Source organism: Seriola aureovittata, chromosome 23, assembly GCF_021018895.1.
Source record: "Seriola aureovittata isolate HTS-2021-v1 ecotype China chromosome 23, ASM2101889v1, whole genome shotgun sequence".
Lineage (NCBI taxonomy): Eukaryota > Metazoa > Chordata > Actinopteri > Carangiformes > Carangidae > Seriola > Seriola aureovittata.
This window is the reverse complement of record NC_079386.1, coordinates 6,941,393-6,960,846: the sequence shown is the minus strand read 5'-3', so window position 1 is coordinate 6,960,846 and position 19,454 is coordinate 6,941,393. Positions and strand designations below refer to the sequence as shown.

Genomic DNA, 19,454 nt, shown 5'->3' with positions numbered 1-19,454 from the left:
GTTGCATTATGAATTTAAGTACGTATAAGAAAGTAAGTGTGACTTGAAGTAGATGCTGGCCAAAGTTGAGAACAGGCCTGCAAACTTAAGGGGACTGGTCCTCAGGTCAATCAGTCATGAAATTGTTATTCCTCTGAGAGATTTTCATCAAAATAAGGTTTGTAAAATGTAGCTTCAGTTTCCTTTTTTTATTAACTCCATTTCATATTTTGACAGTCTCAATCATTTTATAATTAACAATCTCAACACATCTTAACTGAACTGCTTTAACTCTTAATTTTCTGTTTTTTCCCCTCTTATATCCCACCCCCAACTTGCCAGACAATCATTCCCTGTCACATCTCTCCTCTGTGTGTGTGTGTGTGTGTGTGTGTGTGTGTGTGTGTGTGTGTGTGTGTGTGTGTGTGTGTGTGTGTGTGTGTGTAAAACAACTGTTTACTAGATTCCAGCATTAAGCGAAGCATAATGAAGGGTTTTCTCTGTCTTAATGGGGCTGAAGATGAGGAGGATGGTGATAGTCTGGTAGATGTAAATACATGGCTAATTTCAGGGCACATTAAGTTATCAAAAACATTTCTTAAAGGAAAGTATTTCTCCCGCCTGTAGCTTCTCATATCCTAATCATATCTATTTATGTAAAATTACATGCATGTCATTTGTACTTTAGGATATTTTATCATTTGAAAATCATTCATGTTGCAACCATGACGCGCATGTAAGATCATCTTTACACTGAGATGCCTGTTTGAAAAGTGGGCCCTGAATAGTTACAATATTGAAACTGCTGATGAAGGAGAACAAGCAGTCCAACACACAGCAATCCCTCAGGTTTCTCTAGGTGGCAGAAGTAATTTCAGAGCAAACACACCAGCACTCACAGGGTGATTGGCGGCTAGAGAGATAAATGATCAGGTTGTAATTTCCAACCAATTTCACTTTGATGCAACACAAACAGAAAATTAATGAATATGAGACGCAGAATTTGTCATGAGGCTGGGAGGTCGTCAAGTTGGGTTTGTTTTCTCTTTGCTGGACAAGCATTAGGACAAGATTTATGCTGTTATAGCAAGCTACTAAATCACATCTCTCACTGAAGTGATCATGTACAGCAGCGACTGACAGGCTCACCTCGTACTCTCTGACCACCCTCATGCCTCGACCACCTCCTCCATAGGCTGCTTTGAAGATTATGGGGAAGCCATATGTTTGGGCAAATGCCTGCGCCTCTTGCAGGCAGGAGATGGGGGAATCTGTTCCTGGGACCACAGGTACACCTAGACAAAGGTGGGGAGAGTGAGAAATATTTTATTGTAAAAAGATGCTAACTGCTGTAAAACAGGAAAAGGGCACTCTTAATCCAGTACAAGGAGAGCTTCAACATTTCTGACAGTGGCAGATGGAGCAAGTAGAGAGCTGAAAAAATATGTTCTAAAAATATTCATCCCCTCCAGTAAAGATGAAATTAATGCTTGGAGGGTAAAAGTCAAAGCAAAAAGCTCACAAGGCAATGCCAGGGTGAGAGGGTGACGGTCGTGTGGGAGTGAGTCAACATCATGACAACAAGCAGCAGGGTCCAGAGCAAATTTGGTTTAAATTTTCAGAAACACAATCATTAATAAGAAACTCACATAGACATGATACTATCTTGTATCTTGTCTTTGCTCCCATTTTTTTACAGTCAATATAGAAATTATACAATTACTTGATGATACAAAAATACTATACATTAGAGTAGATATTCAAATTATGATCGTCCATTTATCTGAATCTACTCTTCCATACCTGCGCTGATGGCTAGTGAGCGAGCCTCCACCTTGTCTCCCATCTTGCGGACTGTCTCTGGGGTTGGCCCAACAAACATCACTCCTGCGTCTGTGCAGGCCTGAGCAAAGTCTGACCGTTCAGAGAGGAAACCGTAGCCTGGATGGATAGCATCCACGTTGTTGTCCTAAGATGTTAGAGAGGGATAAACAGAGAAAGGGTCATTTTCATTTTATTCCTCTGTGTGGTACCTGTTGAACTGAACATTACGGCTTTGAAATTCATCCTAAAGTTAAAACTGAATTTTAAAAAAAATGTCCACAACTAAGTAAGCACGTGCCTAAACACATTTTTTTTTCACATGTAATTCAGTGTGGTAAAATATTTGCTAATCAAGCCCAGAGACAGGAGATGTAGCCCAGCTAAGCAACAGGTGTTCTGTTAAACAGGGTGCAGGGCCCCAGTTAACACTTGGCTGACTATTAGTAAGGGAGCTGAAAAGTCATCACACACACTAATCTGCATGCTTTAGCAGATGCTGCCTGCTCGCCAGTGGAATTTTTTTTACATGTAACTAACAACAAATGGACTGTGGGCTAATGACATATTTTACTCTTGTTCTATCTTAGTGGCCCTCATCATCATCATCATCATCATCATCATCATCTACTCAATGGACACTAGTGGACCGAGCAAGTAGACAAACACGCTTACTTTGGGTCGGGGAAGGTACTGAGAGGAACACACATGAACACACACTCACAGGGTAGCAGACAGATACAGTAGCTGCCGAGCTTGACAGATAGAGCCATCTCTGGATCAGTATGTGCCATCTGCTCTTGGATACGAGACGGACTATAATTACGGGTTGTCCCGTTGTTAAGGGAGCCGTTACTGGCAGGCCAGAGGAAGCATGGAGCCACACATACATGTCATGTACACACACACACACACACACAAGCAAGCAGGTACACCCAACCATTTACTCAGACAGACATGAATTCAGAGAGATATACACAGCATATGAAGTTTCAGACACGGACTAACACAGCACCCAAGGTAACACACTCATACAAACAAGATCGTACACTCATGCGCATTCACATTTGCAAGCAGACACACAACATCATATACAACATAGCTAGAAAGACACACACAGAACATAGTGGGACAGAAACTGAAGGTTATTTTGGTCACAGCGTAATAGAGTGATACACAGTGGGAAGAATGACGTACACTGAATGTGAATGAGTGAGAGAAAGAATACACACAGACAGACACACTCCTTGCTGGCATAGGGTGGCTGGCCTCCCAGATAGACAGACGGATTTTGAGAAATGAGTTGGACAGCAAAGGCTCACCAATTTGGCTGGCTGACCACATGCCCACGCAGAAAATTATAAACCATGAGAGTTTGATCAGAAAAATGATAATGAACAACTGGCAGCACATCCTGGAGGGATGGAGAGATGACGGGAGGGAAAGGTGGCAACAAGAAATAGATCTGATGTAACGGAGTGATAAGTGGCAAAGGGAAGCGAGGGAGAGAGATACAGAGATAGAGAGATAGGGAACGATAGGGAAAAGGAGGGAAATAGGGGAGGGAGGAATCAACGAGATGAGAAATGAAGGAGGCAAGGAATGAAGGACGAAGGGAAGGAAGAGAAGAACATGTGGACAGGTGTTTGAGGGATGGAAGTTTTTTGCTTTTCCTTCCCAGTTCCCACAAACCCAGCTAGAAGGAACTTGTCTGTCACTAGCCTGTTTAATTGTATGCCATTACAATCCATGAAATTTTGTTTGTCAGCGTGAGGTAAGATTTTCCAACTTCAGAAAGGTAGCAGGGCTTTTCCTGAAGATCAAAAGTACAGTGAACCACCCATGAATATTTCTTCAACCACCTCAAGACCGAACTTTAGAAAAAAAAAAAAAAAAACACCTAGCACTGCAGATCAGGACAACACAGTTGCCCCTAAAACTACTAACTGTCCTTTTTTCCTATTTCCTTCTGTTCAGGTTAAATAAATGAGACAACATAGTAATCAGTCAGCTTTAGGTGTTAGTTGGAATAGTTTTTCACTTTGAGAGAAAGATGAGCCAGATGAGCCATTTACCCCTGATTCCAGTCTTTATACTAAGCTAAGCTAATTACCTACTGTCTTCAGCTATTTACAGTACTCTGTAACAGACATGATATAAAATCCTTTCATTTCACTCTCAGAAAGAAAGCACATATGCAAATGTTGAACTTTTCCTTAAATGCTAATTAAAGACTTCCTACAACTACTTCAAAGTAAAAGCCTTCAAGCAAAATTAACTGATAGCCTATTTAAGCTTAGTTAAGTTTTTGAACATTAAGAGGAATTGTTCTTAATCAAAATCTGTCCTATTTGCGCCACTTATCAGTACAAGATGGGGCAGATGTATGAGGGCACACTGTAAGCTGCTTTCATCAGTATATACTGTTTATATGTTGTCCAGAGAGGAGCCAGGGCTCTTTATTGTATAAATAAAGAGCCCTGTATCTATATATGTGAAAAAATTCCTTGAAAACTTAGACACATATTTTAGTATCAAACATCACAAGTTAAATTTCCCTTTAAATCTGTAAAATAAACCAGTAAAATAAACAACATGAGTGTTACTATTAAGAACCATCTTTTATACTATCTTGTGGTGAATGCTCTTTACCTTGGCTACTTTGATGATGTCAGGAATGTGCAGGTATGCAGCAACAGGTGGGAGGCCTTTGCCAATCAGGTAAGCCTCATCTGCCTTCTGCCTGTGGAGAGAAGTGCAAAGGATTTACATTGGTGAGGTGAAAAGAGGCCAGAAAGTTACACACAGATAAAAACTTTCAAAAACTTGTCAACCAGTATGGCTGCATGGCAGCATTTCTAAGCTCAGTAAATAATTGGCAGCTATATTTAGTAAAATAAAGCACACTACTATGATTATTAAAATTAGCAGTCCTAAATAAGTCTTTTACAGCTTTTATGTGAAGAATGAGACAAAAAATGAAATGAAGGTGATATAAAGGGAAGAAGGGATGAGAGAGGACGCAGAACCAGGTGGAATTAAAAGCCTACAACTAGGTGTAGTAGCCAGTGAAAAAATAGAGACATTAGGAAGTCAAAGAAAAAGCTCACAGTGAAGCAGATGAACATGTTTGTGTATTTAGACTAAGCAGTGTGATTACCTCAATGTTTGTAATGTCAATACAATTATACTTATGTCCCCATTTAATACCAACCGCAAAACAAATGACTGGCCCAGCACTGGAGAGCAGAAAAATGCTCCCCAGTTTCCTTTAATTGCTGTTGGCTCAAATCCATGGTTAGCATTTTGTGGTCGATACCCAGCAGTAGCAGCACAGCAGTTTAGCAAGACATCTGCCCGTTATGCTTTCTTTACTTAAACCACTGCAGACCTATTCAGCTTTAATGTAGCAGAGATTATTACCTGTGCATCTGCCCAGTGTCTTGTTCAGAGTAGATGGCCACGGTTCGAATCCCCAGTTCAGTGCAGGCTCTGAACACACGGATAGCTATCTCACCTGAAAGACAGGAGGGGAAAGAAATTTGTGAGGAATGGAGGAGGTGGTTTATTCATTTATCCATATTGCTTTGCTACATTTGGCCCACTGATGATGTTCTTTCTCTCCGTCACTTTTTTTCCCTTCATTACTTAAACGTGTCTTCAATTGTGATCCAGAGTTTAGCGTGCGTGTGTGTGTTTGTGTGGGTGTGTAGTGGGAGGTTGTAGTTCTCAGTCTTTCATCATCTACTTTACATAAACACAGACTTTATATGATTTTATCAACATCCTGTAGCATTGGCCCTATTTTACTGCTAATGCCTCCGCTGAGAGAACAAAATAAACTTTGAATTTTTTATGCCATACATGAGATGTGAAAAAGATGAATGCATTTGGTGTACTTCATCTCACTGTGCAAAAATATCAACAGACACTGCAACGAGTCTACTGTTTTTTTATAAAATTTGAGAACACAGTGTAAAATCTCAGCTTTAGACAAGCAAAACACTGCATGCCTTTTATCTCCCTGTCACAAGAGCCAAATACTTGTTTTTCAAGCAACCACAGTTTGGGAGAGAAAACGGTTTAGTCACCGAAAAATAGCAAGACAATGTGTTCTTGCTTGAAGGGGAGGACATTTGAGGAGCATTAAAAAAAAAAAGGGAAAGAGAAAGTGAGCAAGGAAGTAAGTGAATGAACAGTAGGCACTTAAAAGGATTGAGAGGAGAAGACGAGTATGAAAAGCCAGACAGTTGAAATGTAGTTGATTTAAGGTGAGAAATCTAGAGAATATAAGGTCACAAAACACCAGAAGTTCAGAAAAGAAAAAAAAAAGGTCAGGACCTACATGGAGGTTTTAGAGAATTGTGGTACCAAAAGAAACGCAGTTTGGCAAGTTTAACAAAGTGACAAATAAGAGGAGAGGAGACGAGAATAGCAGTGAAGGGGGAAAAGGGAGGGCAATGAAGTAAGGAATGAAAAGAGGAGAGCGAAGGGGAGCAAAGTCACAGGAGGCAAAAAGGAAGACAGCAAGTGGCTCAGAGAAAAATCACATCTGACAAGTGCTGAAAAAGACTGGAAAGGGAGAGAGGAGAGGAAATGAGGAGAGGAGGTAAGGGAGGAAGAGAAGAGCAGAAAGCAAAAGAGAGGAGAGGATATATTAGAGAGAATATTAGTGAAAGAGAAGCAGTGATGGCAGAGAGGAGATGTGCTTGGTGAAGTGGAATCTGGGCTGATATGATAGTCCAGTCTCTCTCATCACACACACACACACACTCTCACACACACTCTCACACACACTCTCACACACACACACACACACACTCTCACACTCACACACACACACACACACACACACACACACACACACACACACACACACACACACACACACACACACACACACACACACACACACACACACACACACACACACACACAGGGTTCGGTGCGCTCCGGTGTGATGAATGTGATCTAATGTGGTGTTGATATCACATCACGGCGATTGTGAATGAGAGAGATTGACGATAAGCCCTGCTGTGTGTGAGAGAGAGAGAGAGTGTATGTCAGTGTGAGGGAGAGACCACAATCTATCTGAATCAAATTAATGGATTAAAGCTGTTAAACAGAGCACCTATGGGAAAACAGAGATGAATGTATGCATGTAAATGTATCATGTGCACACTGATGGCCACCTCTCTGGTCAGCGTAAGCATTAACTGGAGGGGGTCCAGTGATTATAAGTATTACCAGAGCCTGTCAGTGATGTTTACGCCGCCACATGTAACACCCATACTGGTGACTGCTTAGTGTTTCGAAAATCTGGGCTTCTCTATAATTATATTTCCATTCCAGACCCCACTTATGGTGTTTTCTAGCAGCTTAGAAAGGAATGAATGAATATCATTTTGCCTTCTGGTGGTTCCAATTTGTTTTGTGGACAAAATATATTCATATTAAACTGCATAAAACATGTTCCATGTAGATTCTAGGGAATGTAGAGACTTCCATGCTGTTTTTACTTTAGCTTCCATAATCAATAATATTCAAATAAATATTTTTGTGACATTAGGTGGAACACACAGTTCAAAAACAGTTCAATATAACATACACAACTTCCTGGTGTACAATGAAGGCTGTAGTAGCTGTTCGAACTCTGATTCCAATATTTAAAGAAATTCACTGCTTTTGGGTTAAATCAAACAACGCTAGCTTCTGCAGCCACCCACGTACAATGTGTGCTTAAATATTAGTATGTGCCAAGGCAAACTAAATGGTGGCCATTAAAAATTAAGAGAGTCTGTTCTTTTGCCGCAGGAAGATTGTAAATGTCATAACTTTTTTCTTACATTATACATGAAACAGCGTTAAACTGTATTTAACTTAATGGGACTATCTGAATTGCCTGTCTTCCTCAGTGGTGAATTAGAAGGGATGTAGATGGATGGGCAGGGGTTTTTACCTCTATTTGCCACCATGACTTTCTTTATCGGTCGATACTCGCTCTTTGGGGCAGAGTGAGCAAAGCGGGAGAGAAGACACACCCTCCTCACAGCCAGCAGGCTGAGGCTGCCTTGGACAGCAGCGTATCTCAACATCCTAAGAGAAAGAAAGACAAAGAAAGTGTTTGACATACACAAACAATGTCCCTGTGCACTTAACAGCAAAAAATTAAGAGGAGAGGCAAAAGATACATATTAGCTAGAGATGGAAGCACATGGATGAAGACAAGATGAATTTTTACAGACTCACAAAACAAATACTTAATATATGCTTTTTGTGACAGGATACCCAACAGATTCTCCATCCTCACACTTGAGATTATAAAAAAATTATACACATTGGTTATGTCAGAAACAAGAAAGCAAGTTACTCTATACATAAACCATTTGGCTCTAAGAGAAATCAAATCTAGATCAAACAAAACACAAATATCTTATCCAAAACCTAGAGCTCACACTTTCTTACAATCTCTATGTAGGAACCATTTGCGAAATTTAGTTTCTCAGGTGAAAAAGATGCTTGAAGGAAAATGATAAGAGGATGATGATGCCTTGGAAATGATTAAACAGGGTGTGAGCCCTGTTTAGAGAGATTAAATCTACTAAAGCACCAGGCCCTATTAAGTTGTTGCCAAGGGTTGTGTGTGTGCCTTTGTAATGTGTGGTATATCTAAGAAAATTGGCCTTATACTAATATTTAGAAGGAATCATGAACCGTTCTGGTACACTGGAAGAAAAAGCTGTATTGTGTATAAATGATTTGAGGCATGTGGCCCTGACTTCTGTTATGAAAGTTTGTTGTCATTGATGGTTTCTTTATAGGATGGCTGGGAAGATAGATGATAGAGAATAGACTTTGCCATCTTGAGTTTTCAGTCTAGTGGGAGATATTGATTTGAGTTATATAATCATTGTATGTTATGTACTAAAATGAACCAGAATCTATATATACTGTACACATCACTAGTCCTTGGTAAAATACTGAAAAACGTTCAAAAAAATCTCAGAAACACACACATTAGCTGACCATTGGATGATACTGGGATCTGCTATCACAATAAATACAATGAAGTGGTCCTTTAATAGTAAAAGAGACCACAGAGATCGTATATAAACCCAAAGCATAGTCATATTAATTAAAGACACTTAAACTGTTAATGTTGATGATGCTCTCTTTTTTTTTTATTATATTGAGAGTTTAACAATGTTAGCAAAACCAATAAAAAAAAAGTCTGGCTGGAATCAGAGCTCATGGCTGATTAAAAAGTCACACTAAAACTTGTTCTAAGAAAGCAATATTACATCTCCATGAGAGGAAGGTGGGCGTTACAAAACCAGTCAGCTGCTGCTCTGCTTATCAGTATTCAATCAGCTGCAGGTGTGTCTAATTAAAGACAATGACTTTCTGGTGTGTTTGTGGTGTATTTTTCCAAATTACAACAATAAAATGAAAGCATTAATAAAAATTTTTCTCCCCAAGAAATTTCAGATACATAAGAGAAACTATGATTGAACCATACCAACTGCCCCCATTAGTCCCACTCATAGACTTAATTGTTGGAAAGAAACAAACTTGCTGATATTTATCTTTCAAAACAAAAAATAATTTTGTCTACAGGGACAGTAATTAGGGTGACTAAGCGGTACAGACTTGCTATACATGAATACCGAACAAACAAGTTTGTCTTAAATTCATTGTCAGTTGAGGTTTTTTTCACTTGGTTTAAGGACTACACTCAAATACACCATCCAATTATCACAAGGAAAAGCAAACTTTTCCAGTGAACAAAACACACACAGAAAAACAAAATATTCATTCCACCTAAGACTAATTATGGTTTGAAGGCTGCATTTACAATCAGTAATGCCCTAAACTCAAGTGACACAACACAGACAAACCTACCACAACCACATTATGCCACCAACACACATTAACACATAAACACATGCATGAAGGTGAAAATAATCAACTACCTCCTCAACTGGATGGGAAGTGGCTCAGTCACTCTGTGGAAACTGTCAGCTTTAATGATGGGAGCTGTTTGATAGTTAGCCCAAGACTACAGAGGTGGAAGCTTCTTCTGGTTTGACCACAAGGCTACACCCCACTGAAAGACCTTTGCTGCCACACTGTGGTCAAATGACGGCAATGCAGTCAAATGGAGATGACAAGATGTGGTGGAGCCACTATTGGGAATCCCCGAGTTTTCATAACATGAATCAAAAAACAAACCCTAACTGATTATCAAGTTATATTTAACAAAACATTTGGTTTGTCACACACTTAAGGACTCAAGAAACACTGCAAAGGTCATATCATAAAACTATACATTGGACATTAACCCTTTACCAGACACCTCCATTTCTGTGCACAAACCAGAAGATAATGTACCCAAAATAAAATTAAAATATTACTGTTCAACCCTTTAGATTATAACCCTAATTATTCACCTGTTTTGTGCAATATACTCTACTTTAACTTCTTATCAGGTGCAAGATGGGATAGTGTTCAGCTCATGGAGCATGCACTGGGTGAAAGATAGGGAAACACTGGACAAGTCAAGCATACTGTAATAGGTCTCACATATTCACACACATTTAGAATTAATCTTACAATTAAATGATCAAACTCACTGGAATATTTAAGCCCATTGATTACTGACCAGTTCAAATGTGTCTGATATGTATTACAATATCTCATTGCAAGACATGAACATGTGGACTGGAAAGAATGAAGACAGACTCACCCAGATTAAATTGCATAAAGGAAGTACAGCCAAAGATTCATTCAGAGCTTTCTAATTCTGGACTGATGATGTTATATATGATTAGATGTGCCATAAAATCTTAGTAAATGACCAGATGAATGACTTAACTATAAAGAATTGAATCAAGAACCAATCAATCAATGCTTTTAGACGATGAATGCCTTGAGACTGTCTGAGGACAGCATGCAGAGTGAGTTCAGGCTGAAACTCTATACTGTATCTACACAAAAGCAACAGTGACCCAGTATGAAACAGATAGTTTATCAAGGCCTGAATACAACAGAGATACAACAGCAGACAGGGCAGAGACAGGAAAAATGACACAGTGTCCTGTGTCCTGCATTTACATTACTTCTCCAACACTGCTGAATTACAACTTCTTAGCATGTAAGTATAGTTATTGTAAATTAGGATCAGGTTATATGGTCTCTGATAAAAACACTATTTGCAATGTGAATAGAGAAAGAAGATTAATCTGCTAATTCCACTCAGCTGTTAACATTCAAGTGAGTTCAGAAATCTGTAATTATGTTTTGACTCATTTAAACAAGGGCTGCATGATATGCAAAAGTAAAATCATATTGCGATTATTTTGGCAGATATTGCGATTGCAAAATGGTCACAAGACCACTGTGCATTGGTTTAAGTACATAAATGATACGTAATTAAATATTACTAGCAGCAGCCTAATAATGGTTAATTGAAGCTGTGGACTACTCTCTAAAATATAACACAAACTACTGTATCAGGCCTCTACCTTTCTTAATACTTGTCTAACTTTGGTACTCCACCAGTGTTGCTACATCCAATTAGAAAATACACAATCAGAAATAACCTGTAATCATCATCTTTTCTGTTACATTCTACTGTTTTTATTGTACCATTAAAAAACTTTAGATGCATGCTTTGCTCTCTTCTCTGACTACAAACAAGAAGGGCATCATTCAAGGTGGGACTTACAGACACAAACAGCAACCACAGTAAAAAAAAAAAAAAGAAAAAGACACTGAGATATAAGGGAAGAAAAAGGTCATCATTTGCCTTTTATTGTCATCTCATCCCTCATAACTTCTGTCTACCTATCTTCTTCTGTCATTCTCTCACTCTAAGATTTATCTCTTTTTTGACATCATTATTCAACAGTTTTGTAATGTAGCTCACTACCCTCTTCCTTCCATTCCTCCTGTCTCCCTGCACTGATGAATGGAGCCAAGAATAAAATGAGCCACAGCAAGTAATTCACTGGTAGTGGTGCTCTCACTGCCAAAATCCAACAAGGCAAACTCAAGGATAAGCTCTGGTATGAAGTTGAAATTGTGGAGACGCACAAGCTGCAGAAGCGCAACTATAGGATAATTTTGGTTTTGCTGCCTCAATGTCATACTCCTGTCTCTTTTCCTGGCTCTGGTGAAGAAGACAGAGATAAAAAATGTTCTGTATAAGGATTTGGCATAAGATATAAAAGAAAGAACAAAACTTGTGTGGCCATGTAGTGGTAAGTATTTTCTCAAAGTCCCACCTCATATATATATAATATACTCCTGTGTCCATTTTGGGGCCTGATTCAAAAAGGTAGCATAGACTTGTTGTAACCCATTTAAAATTTGAAGAGCACAATTTTTGGTTGACTATAAAATACTTGTTTTATGTGATGAATGAGTACTGTTTTAAAAATCGTATCATGACCCATCACAGAATGAAGAAAATTTTTAATACAATTATTCTATGCATAAATATTTTCAAAATTAAAATGATCTGATACGTGAAAGCGATACCCATTTGAATAAATGGGATGGTGGCGATGTGTTTTTGTTTCAGGCATTATTTCAGTCTTTTCAAGTGCATTCAATCAGTAACTAACATCGGTTTTATAAGACACCACAGGATACTCAAATATCTAATTATCTAAAGAGTTATGTCACTGTAATCACTGGGAGCACCATAGCTCCCTCTGCTTCCCAGGCAACAAGTTCAACTCAGGCTAATCGGGGGATATCTGGCTGAAGTTATTCAGAAACAACATGTAGTTCCACAAGATTCAATTGGATGAAGTTCATTTTTAGTCCTTATATGTTGGTATCTGTGGTACATTTAACAACACTAGTTTGCCAGCAGGCATCTATTTGTACCATTTATGACAATAACGTCGAATGCTATCTGTCCAGGACTTGATCATCTATCAGCAATTTGTTATTTAAATAAGGGAGCAAAAAACACACTATTTGACTCTCTTCATTACAAGCACAGCACTGTTAAATAAATCTTTAATATATAACCTATTGCCCACCTCAATCCTGAATGCTAACACCACTTTGCAACTGCAACACACAGTGAGCACTGAATTAAATTATAGTTGTGATGCTAAAAAGGAATGTAGATGTTTTATGCCAAACGTACTCAGTGACCCTCGCTCTTCCTCTCTCCCTATTGTCCTGTTTCAAAACCTCTGTCTCTGTGTCCTACCAAACAGACACACAAAAAAGTATTACCAGATGAGTAAAGCAGAGCTCTTCAATAACCAAAACACCTCCAAGACTTCAGCCTGCATGTGTCTGACACCACAGCTGAATCATGTCAAACATGCATCAATCAATGTTCTGCCAAAAATCAAAGGTTATAGGCCACTGAAAATGACGTGTGTTGTCTGGCTTAAAAGAACAAAGGTGATTTCTGGTTCATACATTAACTTCTTCGAGAGCAAAGGTCTGTTGTTTTGTTGTACACACACCAAGTGATAATGTGACACAAAAACACACATACCTATCATTAACTTTGCCCTAATCGGCTGATCATGGAGCAAATACACACACATGACTATGTGCACACATTTACGACTCTCCCTAGACAAGACAAGCATAAAATTATACCATTTCTGTTACTAAACGTGAATATCAAGTGTGCTATGGCCATTGCACACACAAAGAACAGGACAGCAAAGATGTCCAACAGCTGCTTATGTAGAAACATCAGTTTAAAAGATTCTTGTATCCCCTAAGCTGCTTTTAGTTTTGCAAAGCACATGTTTATTTTCTAGACCTGCCTTTATCACTTTAACCTTGATTTCTGGTATAGGTGACATTGCTTGCTGAGTTCATCTTCACAAGCAGAGCTAAGACATAGAACAGTTTCTCAAATCAAACCATAGTAACATTGCTTTTGATAGAGATGTCAAGAAAAATTATTTGCACAAAATGATTAGCACAAACACCATTAGTCACATTCTGTATATGTTCTGCATCTGCTTGTACTCATACCACATAGATGATAAGGACACTTTGTGAAACATATTCTGATCCAAAGTGTCGTGTTTGCAACAGCTACATAATTACAGTAAATAAAAATATTCTAGATGTTTTGTGGAATATTTCTGAATATTTTAGCTTAACATTTGGTACAAATCTTAACTAAAATTAACAAATTAAGGTCAGTAAGTTTCCACAATGCTTTCCTCTAAAATGCTTCTCTTAAATGGACACACCAGTGAACCTGATGGGGTAAATCAATGAAAAGTCTATAATATGCTCATCATGTAGACAAAATGAATTACATGACTTAGGGAGTTTGAATCATGAGGTGACATAAAGATTGTAAATCATACAAGGGGCTACACTTCAATATTAGCTTATAGTATATCAACATCCCATCACATTTCTGCTAGACACATAAACACAGCCGACACCGTTTCAACACCTATACTCACTTGTCTCAACATGTAACATGACACAGAGGTCTGGCTTCAACACATTTAAACACATATGCACACGCACACACTGTATTAATCCAGGTAATTGCAATGTACAAAACTGGATATAAAATGAAGTCTCTCTGAATCCAAATGGTTCTTTAAAAAGTCATCTATCATTAGATGTGGAGGGACAGTGAACAACAAAGAATGGAAAATGAGTGTGCACTCATCCACACTCCCTTCCTTCCTCACTCCTTCCACCTGAGCAGTCTCTTCCTCATCATACCTGCTCCTGACCTGATAGGTAGAATGGATGACTGTGTGTGTATAAACTCAAACTAAATAGATCAGGGCTCCTCAAGCATAAAAGCAAATAACATATTTGTGAAGTTTCCATTAAAGATTTACTCCTTAATCTAAATGTAAACAAAGCAAATAGATATCTAGACTGGTAATTAAAAAGAGAGAAGATTGGCTTATGTCCTCTCAAAGTTTATATTCAAAATAACTTCAGTCAAAGCTTCTAAAAGACCATGCAATTATAGGGCGAGTAAAACAGTACAAGTCAGACTGTTATTACCCAGAAAACAGACGATGTAGACAAAACAAATGCGTGTGACTGGACTAAAAAGTGGCGAGTGGTGACATAAAGGTTACAATATTGAGCTTGAAAAGGGAACATGGATCTGAATCCTCAAGCAGTGTGAGAAATTCTTCCAAAATAATATAAACAAGAAACACTCTACACTTTAAAAATGACTGGGAGAAAAAAGGCATTAGTGTTGTATTAAGTTTCCTAGAATTTAAAGTTCAAATGACATTACCCTAACTTCATACAATTCAATGCTAATCCTAAATCAAAATGAACCCACACTGATGCTGATGTTGACTTGAACATGGCAGCATCAATGAAGGTAAAACTAGTTTTATTAGAATATAGTACAGTTTGTGGTACATTGACAGGATTTTGGAGCCAAATGAGCCAAACTGATGCATTTCGCTCTTGACGTTCTCGCTCATTCAGGCCCTTTACCAGCTGTGTCAACAAGATGCTCCAGCCCCCTGCTGCTACAGGCTGTCTCTTTAGGATACAATTTGTGTTTGCTTGTAACAGGAGCACCAAAATGGCAAAGGAGAAAGCTCTTCACCAGAGAACTGTAGATAATAGACCCGAATGGTTTGTAGAATCTGGCCTTCGGATAAATTTTGCTAAACCTTACCCTCTCTGTAAACACTAGCCACTTAAAAAGTCTTTTTATACAGAACACTTCATTTGGATTAATCCACCTGCATAAGGAAGAGTTTGTGAAAACATTTATTTTCTTTATAACTTGAGGTTTATAACCTGGATGGTTAACCAGGATAATGTGGGTGAGACGACACTAAGAACATGAAACCTTCACAAATGGCTTTGCTACCCTTTACCCTCTGTGACCTCACTTTACTTTACTTAACCTTGAGGGAAGAAGCAGATTTCAGATGCTGCTGATGCTAAATGTTCATGCAGCGTTTCATGATTCTGCCACATCCTAATCACAGCTGGATCAATCTACCATTCAGCCATAACTACTATTATCATGGATCAGTGCTTTGAGGCCTAGGGACACATGTCCCACCCCACTCTACAATTTCAAAAGGCCCAGTGAAACAGTATAACACAAAGAGGGTCAAGGGTGAACCAAATATCAGTTGTGCAAGAAAGGAACGTTTTACAGTAACTGACATATGGGTGGTGTACAGGAGCCACATTGTTTAATTGGTCTGGATTTTTATGTATGCTTACCAGCAATGCAAGACTAAACGACTCAAGATACACTGGCTGAACTCCATTTAAACATGACATCAGCATATAGTTCAGCAAAGGTGTGACACACAAAATATATATAAAGAATCTTTGTCACCCCCTCAGAGGGTCAGAATGAGAGTGCCTGGGACACCACCTCCTGGGACACCACTGAAACCACTGTTTACTACTTAACTCCCTGTCTGACATTTTCTGCTTTAACACCTAAACCGCTCATCACAGCTATTTTTCAGTGAATGCCTTGGAAGTATGAAAAGGACTAGGTCCAATGTTTCCCACAAAACATAAATAATTCTGTTCTAACAACTCCTAACAACAGATTAGGACCCCAATTAGCAGACTGCCCTGAAAGACAGAAAAATGCTAAGGGAGTTAGGCAAGTTTGCATCAATGCATACTGAAATACAAAAGTGCAGTATTTTCAATCTACTTTAATTATAAAACATCTATTTTCTAGTTTGGGGCAAGGTATGTAAGTTTACATCGTTAACAATTATTAGTGGTAAAACACACTGACACATTATGTAATGACGGATACATTTTCATGACATGATAAAATACATATTTTCTTTAAAAAGCTATGCAAATGTGAGATATCCCAAACTAGACACACAGATACAGTAAGACAAATGCATGGATTTTTTAATTGCAGACATAAGAGGCAAACTACTGGCTGTGGCACATGTTGAAAGACATGATGTACCACTTTTCATGCAAAACCGATGCATTCCAAATGTTCTCTCTTTACTCTTCCCCAACAATTACAACTCTTCATTTAATTACTAAACTTAAAGGACCAGTGTGTAGGATTTAGTGACATCTAGCAGTGAAGTTCCAGATTGCAACCAGCTGAATACCCCTCCCGTTACCCCTCCATTTCCAAGGGTGTTGGAGAACCTACGGTGGCCTTCAGGTAACGTAAAAACATGAAAGCCCCTCTCTAGAATCACTGTTTGGTTTGTCTGCTATGCGCTACTGTAGAAACATGGCAATGCAACATGGCAGCCTCCCTGGAAGAGGACCCACTCCCTGTGTAGACAGGCTCATTATAAACTGACGAAAACACAACAATTCTTAGTTTCCATATACACCAAAACCTCTACATCACTGTCATGGTACAATAATGGATGTGTGCCAGTGGCCTTGCACATTTTCCATTACTGCATAATAGCATAATAACATCAAGATGAATGATTGAATGGCACATGTCCATCAAAAACACAAGGCTACTACAGTCACTTTAAGAAGCCTCAGACAAAAAGCCTTTAATCTGCCTACATATTTCTGATCACATCCGTGCTAAAGGATAAACTACAAGTTCTGCTTGAACTTTACTTGTGAAAGTAAATGTCCTTAGTTTGATCACTACACAACTCCCACAGGCCTTCTTTTAACTCTGGGATGAGACAGCTGTTCTGCATGTACTACTGCCTGAAGCAGGCTAAAGGTTGCTTTGAAGATGAACAAACTTTACTGTCAAATGATTCTGACACAACAGACACACATGCTCAGGTTCAAAGGTGAAAGAGCAGAGACCAAATTTCTGCAACACAGGGAATCGGTGAGAAAAATCAGGTCATCACATGCACAGTTACAAGCTCCCATGGTGTGCAGCTTACGAGAAAACAAGCATGTTATGCAATCTACAAGTTTCAGCATGTAAACATACATTTATCCCTGTCTTTACATTGGCAGGAGAGGAAGTCTGGTCCCTATGCAGTGCCTCCAACTCTTATAAACACCTCCATCTACTAAATGAGCCACACAGTAAAATGTTTTATTTTACCTGACCATTCATTTTGTAGGTGTGAAATCACAGTAACAAAAACAGTCACTGCTGCATGTTTTCCTATGATGCCAATTCATGATAATACAAAACTCCATGAAAGAAAAGCTCCTCATTTGCAAGGGACGTCCTGCAACAACAGAGCCCTTTGACCCCTCTGTGGTAAGTGCTTCTCTGGGGAGTTAAAGTTTTCATGTGCACATTTTAGCTAAAATGAGTCAGTTAGTCATGTCAGAACTTAATTACTGTATCCAGCAGAGTAAATATGCCACTATTTACTTACTATTTTCGATTAGGTTCTCAGTGCAGAGTTTGGTTCTAGATTTATTTGCAAACATAGCAACTGTGCAGCTATGACAGTTTCACTATACTTGCAACATCTCTTACCAAGTTGACACTAAGACATGCAAGTAACATTATACATGCAGTCATTCATTCACTCAGGAGGACTCAAGGTAAGGTCTTTAGGTAAAATGCACTCAATGACAAACACACAGACATAGGACTCGCACACACCCACACTGCCCATCAGTACTCACATGCTGGTGCTGTGTCGGTATCAGTAAATGAGGTGAATCCGCTGTCAAGTAACCGGACACCGAGTGTAAACTGTCGACTATCAGAGTGTGTTTATGTGTGCCTTTGCTTCTTTGCTTGCTAACCTCACACACACACACAATATCAGACACACTGCTGCTGCTCGGAAGAGGGAGATAGGGGGTTTATATATGCACACACACTTGCGCGCACACACACATACACACACAGGTATACACAGACACACAGAGTGACTTCGGGACGGCCGAGCGGGCACTCAAAGCGTCGACACCACACGCTGTCACACACGCACTCTCTCTTGCTCAGTCCCTCATATGTAGTAAAGGTGCTACGACTCTTAAGCTAGTTGCTAACTGTCTACTGTAGCTAACGTAGCTAGCAGCTGGCACCGTCCGTCTCCGTGTGGCGGATATAGGAGTCTGTTACTGCGCCTGCCCCTTACTCCTTGTTAATCTCTCTCTCTCTCTCTCTCTCTCTCTCTCTCTCTCTCTCTCTCTCTCTCTCTCTCTCTCTCTCTCTCTCTCTCTCTCTCTCTCTCTCCTCTCTCTCTCTCTCTCTCTCTCTCTCTCTCTCTCTCTCTCTCTCCATAAGCTTTCATTCCTCTCTTTGACATGACGCAACCACGCACGCACCCGCCCTCTCTGCTCTCAGCCAATCACAGAAGAGGGCATCACAGCACACAGCGAGCGGCACTATTTAAAGAGCTCGAGACTAAATTGTCTGCCACATAACATCGATTGCGTCTTATTCAACAATATTATAATGTAGCGTACTGTTTACTATTAAATAAGTTATTAAGATGACTTTTCACGTTATAAAGGCCAATTATGGGCACTGGCACAAACAAACATTAAGTGTTTTATTTCATATTAACAGTTACTACAATTGGTAGCAGACAGTTTTACTTTGTGATAATAGGAAAAGCACAGGTGTTACTCATCACATTACTGATTGAAGTGTCCTTCAGTGTGACAATGAGCGAGTATGCATGATAGCAAGACTCTGAAACCAAAGCTGTGATATGGAATTCACCTACCATTAATTTAATTTAATA

The 19,454-nt window shown here is 39.1% G+C and overlaps 1 protein-coding gene across 1 annotated transcript in view; it reads right to left on the bottom strand.

The window, feature by feature from the left end:
• The window catches only part of LOC130164121 (pyruvate carboxylase, mitochondrial-like), a 293,836-nt gene extending 274,960 nt beyond the window's left edge, over nucleotides 1–18,876 (bottom strand). Inside the window, exons 1-6 of the mRNA XM_056368580.1 lie at nucleotides 18,382–18,876; nucleotides 7,760–7,896; nucleotides 5,224–5,317; nucleotides 4,453–4,543; nucleotides 1,783–1,948; nucleotides 1,129–1,274 (exon numbers count right to left, since the gene is read on the bottom strand). Coding sequence (XP_056224555.1) covers nucleotides 1,129–1,274; nucleotides 1,783–1,948; nucleotides 4,453–4,543; nucleotides 5,224–5,317; nucleotides 7,760–7,896; nucleotides 18,382–18,383 — 636 coding nt within the window. The 5' untranslated portion in view covers nucleotides 18,384–18,876. The remainder of the gene's footprint in view (nucleotides 1–1,128; nucleotides 1,275–1,782; nucleotides 1,949–4,452; nucleotides 4,544–5,223; nucleotides 5,318–7,759; nucleotides 7,897–18,381) is intronic.
• Between the last annotated feature and the right edge of the window lie 578 nt (nucleotides 18,877–19,454).